This window comes from Rana temporaria, chromosome 1 (genome assembly GCF_905171775.1).
Source record: "Rana temporaria chromosome 1, aRanTem1.1, whole genome shotgun sequence".
Taxonomy (NCBI): domain Eukaryota; kingdom Metazoa; phylum Chordata; class Amphibia; order Anura; family Ranidae; genus Rana; species Rana temporaria.
In genome coordinates this window covers 577,060,693-577,080,316 of record NC_053489.1, presented here as the reverse complement: position 1 = coordinate 577,080,316, position 19,624 = coordinate 577,060,693, and the positions used below count along the sequence as shown (strand labels likewise).

At 38.0% G+C, this 19,624-nt stretch overlaps 1 protein-coding gene across 3 annotated transcripts in view; it reads left to right on the top strand.

Moving 5' to 3' along the window:
• Positions 1–19,392, top strand: part of PDGFRA (platelet derived growth factor receptor alpha) — a 46,306-nt gene extending 26,914 nt beyond the window's left edge. For 2 of the 3 annotated variants that reach the window (XM_040334846.1, XM_040334847.1), the window contains exons 8-23: positions 410–525; positions 1,968–2,094; positions 2,181–2,374; positions 2,687–2,781; positions 2,868–3,000; positions 4,424–4,528; positions 4,752–4,862; positions 5,132–5,294; positions 7,313–7,479; positions 8,015–8,124; positions 8,217–8,339; positions 8,782–8,893; positions 10,141–10,240; positions 10,349–10,454; positions 17,047–17,282; positions 19,034–19,392. In XM_040334846.1, the coding sequence (XP_040190780.1) occupies positions 410–525; positions 1,968–2,094; positions 2,181–2,374; positions 2,687–2,781; positions 2,868–3,000; positions 4,424–4,528; positions 4,752–4,862; positions 5,132–5,294; positions 7,313–7,479; positions 8,015–8,124; positions 8,217–8,339; positions 8,782–8,893; positions 10,141–10,240; positions 10,349–10,454; positions 17,047–17,282; positions 19,034–19,181 (2,146 nt within the window). In that variant the 3' untranslated portion in view covers positions 19,182–19,392. The remainder of the gene's footprint in view (positions 1–409; positions 526–1,967; positions 2,095–2,180; positions 2,375–2,686; positions 2,782–2,867; positions 3,001–4,423; positions 4,529–4,751; positions 4,863–5,131; positions 5,295–7,312; positions 7,480–8,014; positions 8,125–8,216; positions 8,340–8,781; positions 8,894–10,140; positions 10,241–10,348; positions 10,455–17,046; positions 17,283–19,033) is intronic. The other variant, XM_040334848.1, reaches the window with a different exon arrangement.
• The last annotated feature ends 232 nt before the right edge of the window (positions 19,393–19,624 follow it).

Genomic DNA, 19,624 nt, shown 5'->3' with positions numbered 1-19,624 from the left:
TTATGCGAATGCAGGAAGCTGCTAGTTTTTTTTTTTTCATTCAGCCTGCTGGCTGGGCAAAAAAATAAAAACCTCATAGTGTGTCCCCAGCTTTAGTCTAGTTCACAGATGATGAGCCTTACTATAGCTGAGCCTCGCATTCCTTTTTTTTTTTTTTATTAAGATACATGTTAAGGAAGAATAGCTATACAACTTTGTTTCACACCATTTGGTGTTTTGATTCTCCTGGTATGGTCCTCATACCAATGGTTACCAACAATTTATCTAATATATAAAGAGGCCTGCCCCAGTAATATATAGTATGCTATGAAACACTCTAGATGTCACAGTGTGTAGCTATTATTTTACTTTTAGATACCATAAAAAAATACCTTATTTTTATATAGGGCATGCATTTTGTTTTTACCAGATATTCAAGTAGATTGAACCTCATCCGTGTCAAAGAGGAGGATGGCGGTGTGTACACACTTGTAGTTCAGAATGACGCAGAAACTAAAACAACTTCATTTGAGCTGCAAATTAAAGGTAAATACACAATGTTTTAAGGTGACTATGTTTGTAGTGCAAATAACACAAATTGTCTTTGTCATAGTATGAATTTGTATTCTAGGCACATAGGCTGCTATAGCTTGGGAGTCTATTTGTTTCAAGTACCCTGGTTTATCACCAGTTGCACTCCAAAATCTAGTTTTCAGGTCCTCAGTAATTTACTGGCAATCTTTTTAACAGCAGAGCTTACAAGTGCTATAAAAGAAAATGTACCATGTATTCAATCTTAGAATTCACAAAATTCACTTTTCAGCTAATATTATTGGCAGTGGCTCTCTTTGATTTTGCCAGTTTCCTCAGAGACGGTTGCTTGGACATCTCCTAACAGTTGTCAGTCACAGCCACCAACTTGTCCTACTGCAATACATAGGGGTTATTTACTGAGGCTGGAGAGTGAAAAATCTTCTGTAAATCTGCACAGAAACCAATCAGCTTTCAGGTTTTATTCCTAAAGCTTAACTGAACATGCTGAAGTTAGAAGCTGATTGGCTACCATGCACAGCTGCACCAGATTCTGAGTGAACCGGTTTTAGTAAATCTACACCATAGACTCTTAAATAACTGCCTTTTCTTTACCTATGGAACTGGTTGGTTGACAACAGGTCATCCTAATTTCTGAAGGTTCTTGAACCTACTAAAGCCTCGTACACACGATCAGTCCATCCGATGAAAACGGTCTAAAGGACCGTTGTCTTAGGTTAACCTATGAAGCTGACTGATGGTCCGTTGTGCGTACACACCATCAGTTAAAAAAACGATTGTGTCAGAACGCGGTGACATAAAACACAACGACGTGCTGAAAAAAACGAAGTTCAATGGTTCCAAGCATGGGTCGACTTGATTCTGAGCATGCGTGGATTTTTAACCGATGGTCGTGCGTACTAACGATCGGTTTTTACCTATCGATTAGGCGTCCATCGGTAAAATTTTAAAGCAAGTTCTTATTATTTTAACCAAAGATTAAATAACCTATGGGGCCCACACACGATTGGTTTTGACCGATAAAAAAAACAGTCCTTCAGACCGTTGTCCTCTGGCTATCCTATTGTGTGTACGAGGCCTAATGGTAATAATAACACTGTAAGACCCACTTACACCTTGAACATTTAATCTGAATGTACTACACATATGCTTTAGATATTCTGTAAACTATTCTAGTTTTATAATGATATTAATGTAACATTTACACAATTTTTTATTTGTTTTTATTTTGCATAGTTGAATATATGTTATTTACTTTTATAATTGTTTTCATACAGGATGCACAACTTCCACCCATATCTCATGCATTTTTCCAGTTGAATCCAAATAGAAAAATGTGTAAATCGTGTGTGAAACCTGTGTAAATCCTGTGTGAAAAAAATTATAAATAGACACCTTGGAGAGTATTACATTTTGTTTTTCTTCATTTCTCACAGTCCCTGCTTTGATATTACAACTAGTGGATGATCACCATGGCTCATCTGGTCAGCAAACCGTGGAGTGTCTAGCTAAAGGAATGCCCATTCCAGATGTGGAATGGTTGGTTTGCAGGGATATAAAAAGGTAAAGAGCTAACATTTTGTGCAGTGTGGCAATATTTGTTCCATGACATCGCAAAACCAATTCCTGACAATGTGCTTTTTTTGCAGGTGTAATAATGACAGCTCCTGGTCTGTTTTGGTAACCAATGGTACAGAAATCAGCATCGAGACTCATCAAGACAATGAGAACACAGTGGAGAGTCAAGTGATTTTCAAGAAGGTGGAGGAGACTGTAGCAATCCGGTGTATAGCAAAGAATGATCTCGGGGTTGTTGCAAGAGAGCTGAAATTGGTTGCTCCTAGTAAGTACTAAGACGAGGCATGTTTCTAAAAAAATATTTTGAAGAGTTGGTTGTTTATCACAGTTACTAGCTCACACTTGAGACTCCAGTAGACATACTTATTCCTGTACCCCAATTTTAATTAATATTGTTTTGCAAGCTTCACTTCTCAGCGCATATTTTTCTAGTGTTAATATTTAATATACCTAAAGAGCAAAAAAAAACTAAAGTAATTTTTTATTGGTTGAGAGGACCTAACTTTACTTGTCATTATAGTCCATTCGTACAGTGTTTTAGGATGCAGTAATGTAATAATTGAATTTCTCTTCACAGCCCTACGCTCAGAACTGACAGTGGCAGCTGCGGTGCTCGTTCTCCTTGTGATTGTTATCATATCACTCATAGTCCTAGTCATCATATGGAAGCAGGTAGGGAATGGCTGCCACATACCGTAAGACAATGGTCAACATTTTATTGGTTCATTAGCATTCTGACACCTCATTTATTCTTTCAGAAACCAAGATATGAGATTAGATGGCGAGTGATTGAGTCCATCAGCCCAGATGGCCATGAGTATATATACGTAGACCCAATGCAATTGCCCTATGACTCACGATGGGAATTTCCAAGAGATGGCCTTGTTCTTGGTAAGAAAAGCATAGTTTAGTTTATAGATTTAATATAGCCCCCAAAATCTAGGTACATTCAAATATGCCAATTTTAGTCACAGAGTATGCTCAATTAATTAAGATGGAGTTATTTTAAAGTATCAGTCCACCAAAAAACATTATATTCAGCATTTCCTGAACAACTTGACAGTTTGTTGTATCTCTCAGGAACTCTAATGCCGCGTACACACGACCAATTTTAATGGTCTAGAAAAAACTATGTTTTTTTCAACCCGATTAAAATGCTCTAGCAAAGCGAGGTGACATACAACACGTACGACGGCACTATAAAGGGGAAGTATCATTCGGATGGCGCCACCCTTGGGGCTGCTTTTGCTGTTTTTGTTTTAGTAAAAGTTTGGTGAGAGACGATTCGCGCCTTTCAGTCTGTTAAGCCCCATACACACTATCAGTTTTCCTGATGGTTTTCTCTTCAGGTTTACCAAAACCATCTAATATGAGGTCAAACCTTAAGTGTTTCAATTTGAATGCAATCAGGCAGGTCCTTGTATTACATGGTTTTGGTAAACCTGAAGAGAAAACCAGCAGGAAAACTGATAGTGTGTATGGGGCTTGACAGCATGATGAATTTGCTATCTCTATTACAAACGCTAGTTTCACCAGAACAAGCGCTCCCATCTCATTACTTGCTTCTGAGCATGTGCGTTATTTTCACGTCATTAAAGCCTACACACGACCATTTTTTACGACGTTAAAAACGACAACGTGAAAAACTACAACGTGAAAAACGATATGATAATTTAGAGCATGTTCTAAATTTTTAATGGCCATTTTTGACGTCGCAAAAAATGCTCTGGAGCCCACACACGATCGTTTTTAATGACATTAAAAAAAAATTAATTTTTCACATGGCGAAAAACGATTGTGTGTACGTGGCATAATGGTGAAATCTCTGCACTTGAGTTCTTGGGTTTGCACATCTGATTTGACCATTATGATGTGATCAGGAACTAAGACAAGAGTGTTGGCGTATCCAAGACACCAAAAAAAGCAATAGCTGACCTACAACTAAAATATCACTTTTTTGTTGGCTTACCCTTTACGTTGGTTCAATAATTTATCTCATAATATTTTTTTCCTATAAAATATTAAATTTATGAACAAAATTATGTTTTAGGTGTGGAATCATGATATTGCTGCATGAAATGGCCATTCAACTTCTGAAAGCCTTATTTTTTATTTATTTTTAAAGCACCTACCCAAAAAATTGACTAACTGTTATTAGTGTGACAATGCAATAATGGGGCATGTTATTGTGCTCATCTTTGAAGTTTAAAACTGCTCATTTATTACAATTTATTATAAAAAAAAATGTATTATAAATCTAATTTATTAGAATTTTATAGAACAAACAATTAGTATCTTAATTTATAATATTCAGGTCGAATACTTGGATCTGGTGCCTTTGGAAAGGTAGTAGAAGGAGCTGCATATGGACTTAGCCGATCACAGCCTGTGGTGAAAGTTGCTGTGAAAATGCTTAAACGTAGGTGTTTTTACTATCTTGCTATTTAGAATCTATTTATCCCACAGTCTATCTATCTATCTATCTATCTATCTATCTATCTATCTATCTATCTATCTATCTATCTATCTATCTATCTATCTATCTATCTATCTATCTATCTATCATGATAAAAAACATTTAATGATGCATATGATGCTTTTTGAACAAATGTAAATATATTAATATATTTCTCCCTTAACAGCCACTGCCAGGTCCAGTGAGAAACAAGCTCTAATGTCTGAACTGAAAATCATGACTCATCTTGGACCTCATTTAAACATAGTGAACTTGTTAGCAGCATGTACCAAGTCAGGTATGTAATAATTTTTATCTTACCTTCTTCATCTGTATGAAACCTCTGGCAGCATATCAGATAGAATGCTTCTCCAATGTTTAAAACTGGAATGTTCAACTGCTTGCAGTGACTTTAAACTTAGAAATTAGTCTAACTTAGAAATTAGATTTTAGAAATGCTTAGTTAGATTTGTTATATCTGTCCAAAACACCACAGAGGTGCAGTTAGACCACTTTCCATAAAACAGTTGAAAGCAGTAGCTTAACTTGCAAATTTCTCTCTTCCAGGACCTATTTACATAATTACTGAATATTGCTTTTATGGGGACCTGGTGAATCATCTGCATAAAAACCGGGATAGCTTTCAGAGTCGACATCCAGAGAAGCTAAAGAAAGATCTCGACATCTTTGGCCTGAACCCAGTTGATGAGAGCACCCGAAGGTATGAAAAGTATGGCACCTTTTTACTTTCTACCTTTATACTAATATGGTTGTTGTGACTTTTCATGCTAACTAATTTGATGGAAACATATTTATCATCCTCACCAAAAGCATGCCAGCTTGAGATGATCTTTAATCTAGCATCTGTACTCATATATTTCATGTATTTTTCATGTTATCATAAAGTCTACAGAATTCCAGATTAGTTGCTTTACTAAGGCCCCATACACACTATTAGATTTTCTGCAGATTTTTTTCTTCAGATTTACCAAAACCATATAATATGAGATCAAACCTTAAGGCCTCGTACACACGACAGGTTAACCAGAGGACAACGGTCTGAAGGACCGTTTTCATTGGTCCAAACCGATCGTGTGTAGGCCTCATAGGTTATTTAACCGTAGGTTAAAAAAATGGCAACTTGCTTTAAAATTTAACCGATGGATTGCTAACCGATAGGTCAAAACCGATCGTTAGTACGTACAACCATCGGTTAAAAATCCACGCATGCTCAGAATCAAGTCGACGCATGCTTGGAAGCATTGAACTTTGTTTTTTTCAGCACGTCGTTGTGTTTTACGTCCTTCAGACCGTTGTCCTCTGGTTAACCTATCGTGTGTACGAGGCCTAAGAGTTTCAATTTGTATGCAATCAGGCAGGCCCTTGCACTACATGGTTTTGGTAAATCTGAAGACAAAAATCTGCAGAAAATCTAGTAGTGTGTATGGGTTTTAAGAAAGATGCCACAGTATGTTGAAGCCTTTTCTTTCACTTACTGGTATAAGTACTGAAGAAGCAACCAAAACCACCAAAACTCTCAGGTTACTATTCTTCTATCACGTACAGGTGTTTTTTTTTTGGTCTCATGTCTTGAAAAAACAAAAAGCATCATTTGTACTGGGTAGAATAAAGGTCAGTTTGCTTCATTGGTATTGCTGTTACCTCTTATGTACTGCCATCTTGAGGTTCCATTAAAAAAACAATATCACCAAAGATATGCTTGCTCTTGCCAAAGTGCTTGAGAAACCATCCAACAATTCCTTGTGAATTTAACACTCACCAGAACATAAGGCTGTCATTACAGCAGCAAACTGCCTGTGACTCATAAGAGTATGCTCTGGAGCGAGTGCAGCGATCTACATTTCATGACACCTTCTGATAAACTCCAACTATGGACAGAAAAAGTTCACCACAAGCCCGACATGATGTGCTAATAGTGCAGTAGTTTTATTAAAATAATATAAAATCACAAATAGAAAAGCGAAAACACTCACAAAGAAAGCTGCTTCTGACCCAGGATCGTGCAACAGTGTGATGTCAGCACTAGAAACTCCGCCCACAAAATAAACAAACATACATACAAACACATTGCTGCACAACTGTGTATGTACAATAACAGACCAGTATAGTGTGGTAATGTCCCATCAAAATAAATTATGTGTATGGATAAACTACTGTGCCTTGAGATTTTATCTCCAACACATTTAACTGAATGTATACGTTCTTACTGTCTTTGCTTTTATTGCTGTTCAAACTGTAATTTGAAATGTTTTCAATAAAAACAAATTGAAAAATAAATACAGATTAAGTATTTTCCTATATATGGCTGCCCACCCATTAAAGATACAATGTCACCCCCTCTGGTCAGTGTCTGGGACCAGCTATAATTTTGACTACTGTCCAGTCATTGATGAACCTTAATATGAGCTTCACCCTTTCAATATGCTATTATCTCTATAAAAGCACATTCTATCTTTTTACAGTTTAAATATTACATAGACCTAGGATGACTACTAACTTCTAGCCATTATATACTCTTCTAGGTCATTTGTTTAACAAAATAGCCTACCAAACTGACCATATATGGAAAGATTCTGCTTTTTCTGCATGAAAATAATAGCATGTTACTTTGATTAAATTGCTGTACATAATTTTTAAATTACAAGTTTTTAGATGCATGTATGTATCTGACCTGAATTATAAGGCACCAATAAACAGGTTCAAATGTTGTTTCTTTTTCTATTGCAGCTATGTAATTTTATCTTTTGAAAATAATGGTGATTATATGGACATGAAGCAAGTTGACAATACCCAGTATGTTCCAATGCATGAGATGAACGAGGTGTCTAAGTATTCTGATATTCAGAGGTCCTGGTATGATCGTCCAGCGTCTTACAAAAAGAGGCCCATGTCAGGTAAATGAGCCCTTAGGTCAGCTTTAAGTAAATAGGCACTTGAATCAGCTTTTCATAATTCCAATATTACAAATGAGTATTACAAAAGGAAAATTATTATCCTTGTTGGTTTCAGTGCTTTCAGTGCTATGGTCTGGTTCTTTACAGTACAGTAAACCATCTTCACTTATAATTTATATTTTTAATTATAATTACATTTTATAATGAAGTCATATAATTTAAGGACATTTCCTCAAACAGTCTCATGACTAAAGATTTTTGAGAAATGGTTGTTATGTGTATTATTGTTGCAGCATATACAGTAAATACTGTATATTATTGTATCTACTCACTAGGTCAGCCTCTTCCTAAAATGAACAACACAGGCATTCCTAATGTATTAAATAATATATCAAGTTTTATAATATATAGTATGCCAAAGTACCAAGACATAGTTGTGTTTTTAATGTATAACTAGAATTGCTGTTATTTTTTTTTAACAATTCCTCAAATCTAGCGGCTGACCATATAATGTTTCTAATTTTACTTTAAACAGAGGTAAAAAACCTTTTCTCAGATGAGGGGTCTGAGGGTTTGACAATGCTGGATTTGCTAAGTTTTACCTACCAGGTTGCCAGAGGCATGGAGTTCCTAGCTTCGAAAAATGTAAGTCAATGTAACATATATTTTTCAGAGTTGTTTTCTAATCCACGCCCTGCAAAGCCCCTAATTTCTCTGTGTTGTTTGTCCTCTTACAGTGTGTGCACCGTGACTTGGCAGCTCGAAATGTTCTGCTGGCACAAGGAAAAATAGTCAAGATCTGTGACTTTGGTCTGGCCAGAGACATCATGCATGACTCTAATTATGTTTCAAAGGGCAGCGTACGTATCAATTCTACCCTTGCTTTACAGTTTAACACAGATAGAAGATTATAATTTTCATGGCCATGCTTGATTTTAGAGCACTGATGCTTGGTGGAAGTGTAGGTCAGAGTAAATTACATGTCATTTCTCTAACATATGCAAACCCTAAATCACTAGCTCCATTTAGCCAGGCACACCCAAAGTCTGCCTAGGATAAATGTTTTACTCTACACACAAACAAGAGCTAGTCCTGTAAATATTTGTTGAGATTATATCCTTTGCTATGTTATGGCCTATACTAAGCTGTCCGCATCTCAGGGCTAGTTACAAGGAGATTTCAAGTGATGCCACATGCTAAAAACATCCCTAAATGTTCCTAACCTTGTAGGCCAGTCTGGTTATTTGTATAACGGTAATGACTTGGGCTTCACTGTTTCATTTCTGTTTCTCTGCTCTGCAGACTTTTCTTCCTGTAAAATGGATGGCACCAGAAAGCATCTTTGATAACCTCTACACAACCCTGAGTGACGTGTGGTCGTTTGGCATTCTTCTTTGGGAAATATTTTCTCTTGGTAGGTGTTTTCAATTGTGATGTTACATTAGTGGAAGGAAGTATTGTGTGTACCCCATTACACTGAGAAATTGTATACTGCATTGTGATTATACTTAGGGAAAAGTACCCAAAAAGGTTCAAGGCAAAGCATTTTTATGGCATCAGCAGCGCCGTGAAAAAACCATGAGCCATGTTTGACATATCTTTTTTAGTAAATACTATGGTATGTGACAACCTCAGCCACTCACATAATTTTTTCAGCTTTTGAGGTCTATAAGCTTTATAGTTTTAAAGCAAATTGGTGGGAACCAATACATACGAAACTTATGCCGTGACACATGATTTCCGACAACAAAACCGTGGATTTTTTTCAGATGGAATTTTGGCTCAAACTTATGTTGCATACACACGGTCACACAAATGTTGTCGGAAATTCCGAACGTCAAGAACGTGTTCACGTACAACACTACGACGAACCAAGAAAAATGAAGTTCAATGATTCCGAGCATGCGTAGGATTTTTGTGCGTCAGAATTGCATACAGACAATCAGAATTTCCGACAAGAACTTTTGCCGTTGGAAAATTTGAGAACCAGCTCTCAAATTTTTGCTGTCGGAAATTCCTACAGAAAATGTCTGATGGGGCCTACACACGGTCGGAATTTCCGACCAAAAGCTCACATCGAACATTTCTTGTCGAAAATTCCGATCGTGTGTACGCGGCATAACAATAGGAATAGTGAACTGAGAGCACTGTCTATCAGCACACAAACACAACATTTAACCAAAAACAAATGTATGCTTTTTTTCTGGTAGGGCTCCCACCAGACTTTTTATTAAAGGAATATACTTTTACTGTGTGCTATCTTTGGAAAATCCATAATGCGTTGTCACATTTGTGTATTAAATGTTTATTTGTAAGTTAAATATTTAACTAAAGGTGTAAAAAAAGGGCAAAAACCTATAATCTGAAAAAAATGTTTTTTACCCCAAACTACTATAGCCCCTCTAGCACTGCTACCGTGTCTCAAATTACTTAAATCAGAAATACCTGTACCTGTTTGCTCCCATCTCACATTGCAATGTGTAACCATCAGAAAGCTCCTCAATGCATATCCAAATTGGTAGGGCAGTTTATGATGCTAGAGTGATGCTTTGTTATGTTTCCCCCCCAACAGATTCGTACTAGAAATGCTGGGTTAACATTGATCAGAGATGCCGATTGTGCGTAAAACAGCACCCTTATTAATTTTTCTTTTGTGTTAAGGTGGAACACCATACCCAGGGATGGTCGTGGATTCTTCATTTTATAACAAGATCAAAAGTGGCTACAGAATGGCAAAACCAGAGTATGCTACCCATGAAGTGTAAGTATACACGTGTAATAAAATTGTCCTACAAACGTGTTTGTATGTTGTGCTGCTGGTAATTATGAAGACATCTTAATTTTTAATTACATTTTCTTTAAATTCCAGGTATGACATTATGGTGAAATGCTGGAACAGCGAGCCAGAGAAGAGACCTTCCTTCTACCATCTGAGTGAAATTGTTGAAAGTCTTCTACCTGCAGAGTATAAAACGGTACAAGGACTTTTTTGTAGAATTAGTGTCTGCTGCATTATATATTTTATTATATGTTAACAACTTTTCAAAGGATCTAGTGCAATGACGAAACTTAGGCAGTCCATAGATCAGTTGAATAGAAAAAAGATTGACTCGATTCCTCCCACACACTTGACCCCCCCCCACCCCCCTCTGAGCTATTGTATTCTGACAGCGGGGGGACCTTCCTGCCATCAGGATACACCAATCAGCATGGCAGGCTAAAGCCTGCAGTGCTGATCGAGCAGTGAAAATCCAACAGGGTGGTTCTACTAAAGTCCATCTCTAGATAGACTTCTATACAATCTCCCTACCCATACATGGATTGAAATTTGCCTGGTCCCTGCTGAACCAGCCACATTTTTGATCCATGTATGGCCGGCTTTACAGTACTATAGAAGAATAGAAACAATTATTTCACAAATAAATCTTTCCTCATTTCTTCATTTCATATACATTTAAGTTAACCTCCCTGGCGGTATGATTATTTCAGAAAAAAGGTGCTGAAAGCTGTACCATTATTTGCAAGGAAATTTGTCGTTTTATACTGTAGGCCTGTAATTCTTAGGAATAACTCACTTAAATCTGACCAAACAAGAGACTAATAGGCATCCCGGTCTCCGCCCCCGTGCATCGTAACGTCGCAGGGAACGGAGATCGACGGCACACGGGGACACTGTGTGAATCGAGCGAGGTCCCGCTCGCTCACACAGCGCGGTGGCATCGCTGGATCCAGGGACAAGGTAAGCCAGCGCGCGCTGCAGGCTCTGCATAGCTACCCCGAGCGTGACTCGGGGTGGATTTTTTTGTGCTGAAATCGGTATCCCCGAGTCACGCTTGGGAATACCGCCAGGAGGGTTAATTACATTTTTGCAATAAGCTTCACTTTTATCATTCAGTCTTTCAGTCTCAGAATTTTTTTTTAGAGAGGCATTGAGATAACCCCTCCGTTTCCATAGGCAGTACCAGTTGCACAGCTTGAATAAGGCTGTGTTTACAGTTTACACATATGCGATACGGGAACCAGCGTGATTCCTGTGCAGGTTTTCGCATCGCATGTCACTCACAGGCAGTTCACACTGCACTTTGCGAACCGCTGCAGGTGTCAATAGAAATGTGAATTAAAGATATGGGCAGATAGCAGTACTAGCCAAAAAAACAAACATATTCTCTGATGTCCAGCTAAGAGGATATAATTAAAACCTCCTTCTAACAGTATAAAAGTTTCATACACTTGCAAACATAGAGGGAAATCAAACGCTGTAAAAAAGGTTCCTTTAAAAGCATCTGTAGCAATGACTACATTTAAAGAGGAGTAAACATTGCCTCTTTTTTTTTTTTTGCTGACCTGCAAAGTAAAGTCATAATGTGCTAGAATGCATAATATACTAGCACATTATGTGAAACTTACCTGCAAATTAAGCCCTCGTTGTCACCCCTGGAGGCCGCATCCATCTTCGCCCGTCTTCCTTCAGGGTCCGCGGACTTCTGCTATGTGACTGGCCAGAGCCGTGTGATGTCACTCCTGCTCATGCGTACAAGAGCCTCTGGTCATGGCACAGGGCTCTGATAAAACGTCACGGGTGGCTGCTCCTTCAGAGCGCATACACCAATGTCATCGGCAACGTATAAAGTAAATATCTCCTAAACAGTGCAAGTTTAGGAGATATTTACATTACCTATAGGTAAGCCTTATTATAGGCTTACCCAGGGTTCCACCACCTCTGGCTCAGACCCTTGGGGGGGCCTGCTCACCACAATCACTTGTAAAGTCAGTTTTCTTTGTTTACAAGTGACAGCTCTGTACTCTGTGTGTAACCCCCCCTGAACTCTGCACTTCGTATGTAATGCAATCCTGGTATTTAATGTCCCTTTAAGACCCTCCTACTGTTCGTGAAATTTGACTGACCACACCCACTATTTGATGTGATTTGGAGGGTGTGTCTGGGTGGAGGAGTTTTGGGGGGACATGGTTGAGTTCCAGCACCTATTTTTTGAGAAAAAAAACCCTGGGCTTACCTATAGGTACATACATATCAGGGAAGTTTACTTCTTCTTTAACCACTTGCCTACTGGGCACTTACACCCCCTTCCTGCCCAAGCCATTTTTCAGCTTCAGCACTGTCACACTTTGAATTAAAATTGCGCGGTCATGCATTGGTGGTATTTGATCACCTCTGCGTTTTTTATTTATTGCGCTATAAACAAAAGAAGAGGGACAAGTTTGAAAAAAAAACCACAATATTTTTAACTTTTTGCTATAATAAATATCAATTTTTTTTATTCAAATTTTTTCCCAGTTTAGGCCGATACGTATTCTTCTACATATTTTTGGTAAAAAATCACAATAAGCGTTTGATTGGTTTGCGCAAAAGTTATAGGGTCTACAAAATAGGGGATAGATTTATAGCATTTTAATTTTTATTTATTTTTTTACTAGTAATGGCGGCGATCAGCGATTTTTAATGTGACTGCGATATTGCGGTGGACACACCGGACACTTTTGACACATTTTTGGGACCATTCACATTTATACAGCGATCCCTGCTATAAAAATGCATTCCAGACCTTGATTCTTGGTACAAGTTCTTCAATGAAGCTGGTACTAACTTTTTAAGTTTCCTTATCTCAAAAAAAAAGGAACAGATTACATATCTCAGATAAAGAAATCAAAGAATTAAAAGATAAACTTGTATTACACAAAAATTCTTTGTAATACAATTTGCTCTCCTCCAACCTCCAGAGTTATTTGGAAAAGGAAGATAAAGATCAGAGATCAAAAAAACATAAAAAATATGTGGGCGATTACAAATCAAACACTGTATTTGGGTGTCAGAAATCACTCATGTCCACTATCCCAATGGATACTGTTCCAGCTGTGGTGATAGGCGCCTCTTTGTTACCTGTTCCTTCTGCAGGCCCTGTGAGTTTAGCAGCATAGTTTGGCGTCAAATCTACGCAATCAATGGGTGGAAATGCCACCCACGATGCGCCACCTCAATCACAGAGACAACAATATCATAGTCCCCACACTCCAGGTACTCATTCCAGAGGGAGAGGTAACAACAGGGGCAAACGCGGGGGAAGAGGACAGCCCAGGGGCAATTCCCATCACTCTGGACCCCATCCATATTCCGATCGAGGTGGTTATTCTTATGACCTACCATCCCCAATCGCAATATTACAATACATCTGTAATATCTGTTCACAACAGGTTTTCTCCTCTTAAAGATCATAGAGACTATGAACAACAATATACACAGAATGGATATGAGCAATCACCATATCGACATAGCCAATATGACTCTAATACCCATGGTGGACAGGGTTTTCGTGAGGACCATTCCTTGCGCAAAAAAGGTCCAAACCAAAGAGAGGGTGCAGAGGAGGATGGAGAATTCAGAAGCGAAAAGAGAAGGAGAGTATAAGTGGTCAGGGTTTTTTTTAACTTGAGTGCTAAGGTACTAACTGCTACAGTCTGTATTAGATAAGGGCCTCAAGTTTGCCCCACTAAAGAAATTAAATACATTTGGTACATTTATTGACATCCAGAAGTACATACGGAAAATTAACATACAGCGGTATATGATTTCCAACACTCATAAAGTTGATAATTGTGCTGCCACTTCAGGAACTGTACATTCTGGATTATCTAATCCATCACTCTTTAATCCTCATGTACCAGTGGCCCCTGCTGTAATTTTTTTTAAAGATTTAGTTCTTAAAGATTTATCTCAACTTGTAGAAAAACACTCTTTCCACCAATCTTTATCCAGCATGGGACTTAGGTCTCTGTGCGAACATAAAGATCGAATTATCCGTCCGGCGGATAAAGGAGGCGGTATTGTTATTTTAGATAAAGCACAATATGAAACTGAGATGTACCGCATTCTTAATGAGCCTGGTACATACAAGGAGATTTCTAATAATCCCACTTCTGTGTATAAAAAACAACTTCAAACCCTTGTCACTAAAGGTTTTGATCTCAAAATTCTTAATAAGAAAGAAAGGTCATTTTTAGTTCCCAAAGTTCCCAGAATCCCCACCATTTATTATTTGCCCAAAATACATAAGCACCCCACTCACCCCCCTGGACGGCCTATTGTGAGTGGCATTGACTCTGTCACTTTACGCATAGGCCGTTACATAGATCATTACTTACAACTCCTAGTCAGACAGACACCTTCATATATAAAAGATACAGGCGACACCATTGGCCTACTTGAACGCCTCGACGTGCAGGATAGTTACATCATGGCTACAGTAGACGTGGCCTCGCTGTACACCTGTATACACCACCATTTGGGGATTGAGGCTGTTCAACATTTTTTGGCCAGAGAGCAATCTCTTGCTTCATTTCAATGTGAATATCTTATGGAACTTCTAGAGTTTGCAACGAAACACAGCTATTTTTGGTTTAACCAACGCTACTACCTGCAACAACGCAGTGTAGCGATGGGGGCAAAATTCGCACCTAGCCTTGCGAACCTTTTCATGGCCAAATGGGAGGAGGATGTCGTATATGCCCAAAACATTCCATCTTTGGTCCTATTTTTATTTGAATGACAGAGGTATTTCCCTGACATATGAAGCTAGTACTAGTAAGATCCATTTTCTTGACCTGGAAATAGCAATTGTGAATGGTAAATTCAATTTTCAAACCTATTTCAAGCCCACGGATCGCAATGGCTTCATTCCTATGGGTAGTTGTCACCATCCATCTTGGCTCCGTTCGGTTCCACGCAGTCAATTTCTTAGACTAAGTAGGAACTGCATGGATACCGATACCTACCTTGCACAGGCCGAGATCCTAAAGTCGAGATTTGTAGACAAGGGTTACTCCATCAAAGATGTTGACTTGGAACTTCAGAAGATTCTGCTATTGGATAGAAAATCATTAACATCTGTTAAACCTAAACGTCTTACAGATGATAGTTTTAAGTTCGCTATGTTGACTTCGTATTTCACCCAATTTAAACAGGTCAGGAATATTATGAATAAACATTGGAACATCCTTAAGAGCGATAACATCTTGGGCTCTTTGTTACCTGAACAAGCCAAAGTTGTTTTCAAGGGGGTGCCTTCATTGCAAAGCAGGATTGCTCCAAATATCATCAATCCCTCCATTCGGAGTTCCTTTTTCCACAACTTGGTGGGCTTTTTTCCATGCAAGAAGTGCAAAGTTTGCCAACATAACTCATTAGGGAAACGCAAAATTACCCAATTTTCGTCCACCGTTACTAAAAAGCAGTATACAATCAAACCATTTTGTACATGTGAGACCAAGTATGTTGTCTATTTAATTACTTGTCCCTGTGGGATGCAGTATGTCGGTCGCACCATTCTCACTTTTTCTATTAGAGTTGAAGAGCATATCTCTTTAATTAAAAGTGGTGACACCAAACATCCTGTCCCCAGACATCTTAGACAACATCATAACAGAGACCCTAAGGGTACACAATTTGTCATTATTGACAGGTTTATCCCTCCGTGGAGAGGTGGGGCCATGACCAGGGGAGTCTCCCGTTTGGAGACTTACTGGATTTACGAGCTCCAGTCCCATTTTCCGACAGGTATGAATGTCGAATGGGACATTAATGCTTTTATCAATGTGTCTTAAATTAGTTCCATTACATACAACATATTACATCCCCTTTTTTTGGGGGGTTCGTTGGGTATCTATACAATACAATATATTCATTATTATTGTAATTTTTTATGCCAGTGTATTTAAGATGATATGTGTACCTATATGTGGGAACCCAATTCACAGTGTCATGTGGCACGATAAGGTGTTTTTTTTCCAGCATATATAATAACCATCAGTGTTCAGTCTTCTATTATTTGGAAGACACATATATTTGGTTCTTCCTACACAAGTCAATTTCTTGACCAAGTGTACACTATTCATTCAAATTAAATTCATCTCAGTCTCAAATTTGAATTAATTTTTTTTATATCAATACATTTTTATATATAAATATATATATACATTTTTTTTGCACGTTGCAATAATGCAATTTTTTGCTATGGAGTATATCCATTTATTTTAATAGCTATGTCCTGATTGACACAACTAATGTTTGTGCCATTCTTTCTAATTTTTTATTTTTCTTCTAATTTTCATTTTTGATTTTTAACATTAAAATTATCATTTTGCCATCATTCTGGTTCACACCTTAATTTTGAGGTTTAGAACACCATTTTGGTGTTTATTATTTTTCTATACACCACTTATTTCTATGTGACATCACGATCATAATGGCGGCGGGCGGTAGATAAGTGGTTAAAGAAAGCTTACATAGAGGTAAAAGACCTTCCTAAAAGTACAACCTGAAAATATCTCAGAATTGCCGAGGACAGCAGAAGAACCTCTGAAGAACCTGACTGCCAAAACAGGAAATTGTAAGCAGCTTATCAGTTTTTAACCATCAATAGAGTTGTAAGCAAATGGACAGTTAAAAGAACATGCCTTACACAAACTCCCCTAATGGTAGGGTCTGTTTGACTGTGGTTTTATCTTGAATGATATAAAATACTCCCCAACTTATGAGAATCTCTTTCTTTACAGTGCTTTGAGAAGATTCTCCATGACTTCCTGAAAAGTGACCATCCAGCTGTAACTCGTATGGGTTGCGAAACTGACAATTCCTACATTGGGGTGACTTACAAGAATGAGAACAAAATGAAGGACAGAGAGAATGTATTTGATGAACAAAGACTCAGTGCCGATAGTGGTTACATCATCCCTCTTCCAGATATTGATCCTGTATCAGACGATGAGTCAGGCAAGAGAAACAGACACAGGTAATTACAGAAACTTTATTTTATTTAAATGGCTTAAAACATGCTTAATTTAAATGGTAGACACACCTAACCCAGATTGGGCTTGACGTTGACTTAAAGTATAACTAAAGGCAAAACGTTTTCTTTAATTTTGGACACAGCAGAGAGGGATTAGAACACCTGTCAGTTTTTCTTGCTGTCTGTGCCCCCGTTAAGGAGATTCGCCCTCTTCATTTTTTCTATTTATCATTAAAAGTTAAAGTAATATAAAATCCCAAACTTTGGGTTGTCACTAGTTCTGGTGGCCTGGAGGACCCCAAGGGATTCCCTTAATTTGCAGGGATTTCCTCTCACTAAAGTCTAGTACACACTATAATTGTTTTTTGTTTAACCCAGTGGGTTGAATGGAATAAAAAACTGACAGCTCGGATCAGAGCCACTGTATTAACAATCTGATGTTAGTACAGCGATCTCCCCTACTGAGCTATTGTGTTCTGAAAGGGGCACATCCTCCCTGCCTGAAAATTTTGGTCAGCGCTCTCAGCCATGGGCTGATTAGGAGCCCGTAGGCTGCTGTTTTTCCAGCACGCTTGTCTAACAGAAGCCAGCCACCCTACATGCAGGTCGAATTATGGCTGTTTTTTCTTGAACCGGCCAATGTCGCCCGGCCTTCGGCCCCTTTGTACTATGCTTTACTGTTTTGACTATGGAACAGGAAGTCAAGGTAAATCTCCCCAATGGGACACAGATGGCAAAAAATAAACCACCAAAGCCTTCTTTACTTTATCCAAAAGAAAAAAAGTTTTGCCTATAGTTCTACTTGTTTAAGTAAGTGTTTGAATGAGAAGAAGTTAATTAAAAGGGGATCACACTTGAACTAGTAAATGTAACTGGTAAATTACCTTCATTATCAAAGCCCTTTTCATTCCATGTGGCTGCTTTAAATCTTGATTCAATCCACTTCCAGGATCCATTACTCAACATCTTCATCTCCATTGGTTGTTGTAGAGCAATAATAGACTTTTGTGTGCCTACCACCTAATGGAAGGAGTCTGGCATACTGGAAATATGGCTGGACAGGGAAGCTTTGGGCTAGGTTACATAGGCATTTTGCTTCTTACTTCAGCTTATGAAGTACTTTTCATAAATGCAGTAGGTAGTATTTGAATCAGAAATTATAGAGCATTATCCACTAAAACATTTCTCTATCTCATCTTATACTGGCCTCCAATGCCCATGTACACCTAACCTAAACCAGTCAAGTGCAAACCACAAGCACATGGGTAATTTTATTAACATTCCTGTCACCTCTCAACCTATTTTTTTTTTAGGGAAAGGTTAGAACACCTGGCCGGAGTTTATTCATGACTATTTTCCTCTTTGATTTTCTAGCCCATTGTCACCTGCAGATGTCCTAACCCTTCCCTATCCACTGCAATAAAACAAGATATTACCGCTCTACCTCTGCATCCAGTTCAGGCTGTTGGGAAACTCCAGTTTTAAATTCAAGGCTCATGTTAGCCCCTATATAAAAACAACCCTCCAAAGAAATTCCTGCACAACTGTCTAGTTTATGGAGCTCTTTGTATATTTAATATGTTTTTGACTTGTGTTGGGGAATACACCCTCTCAAAAAACTAGCTGGGCTTAGAATGTATTTCCAGGTAGTTTAGACATAAACCCCAAAAAACTGAATTATATTGTCAATTTTTAATTCATCTTATACTATACTATAAAAATCATTTATACTATAAAAATACTTTTAATTTCAGTTCTCAAACATCTGAAGAAAGTGCAATTGAGACTGGATCCAGCAGCTCGACTATTGTCAAGAGAGATGATGAGACCATTGAAGACATTGAAATGATGGACGACATTGGAATAGATTCTTCAGATCTAGTTGAGGACAGTTTCCTCTAGAATGCGTATATGAGCATTCTTTCCCCTAATCATTCCATGGAAATAACAGGAGCAAGAGACATGACATCCAGGGATTTCTATTTTTTTACTCAGAAGACCACTTTATTGCAATGGACAATATGACAAGGAACTGTTAGCCTTGCCAACCACATGGTACTTTCTCGGAAATTTGTATGCACCTAAAAAACAAGTAGGAACTGGAACCAATGGCCATAACAAAGGTCAACTTCCTGAGCTCTTCCAAGTTAAAAAAATTTTTTTATCATGCGGTACATCGTAGCATCTCAGTATATCCTTCCTATATTTTTTTACATTGGAAAGACCTTTAAACAGTAGCTATGTATTTCAAGGGCATTCTAGCCTATACAAAGCAGGCATCAACCAGCAGCTGAATTTCATCTGTGTAATTATGTAAATAATGAAAATATAAACTTATTATATGA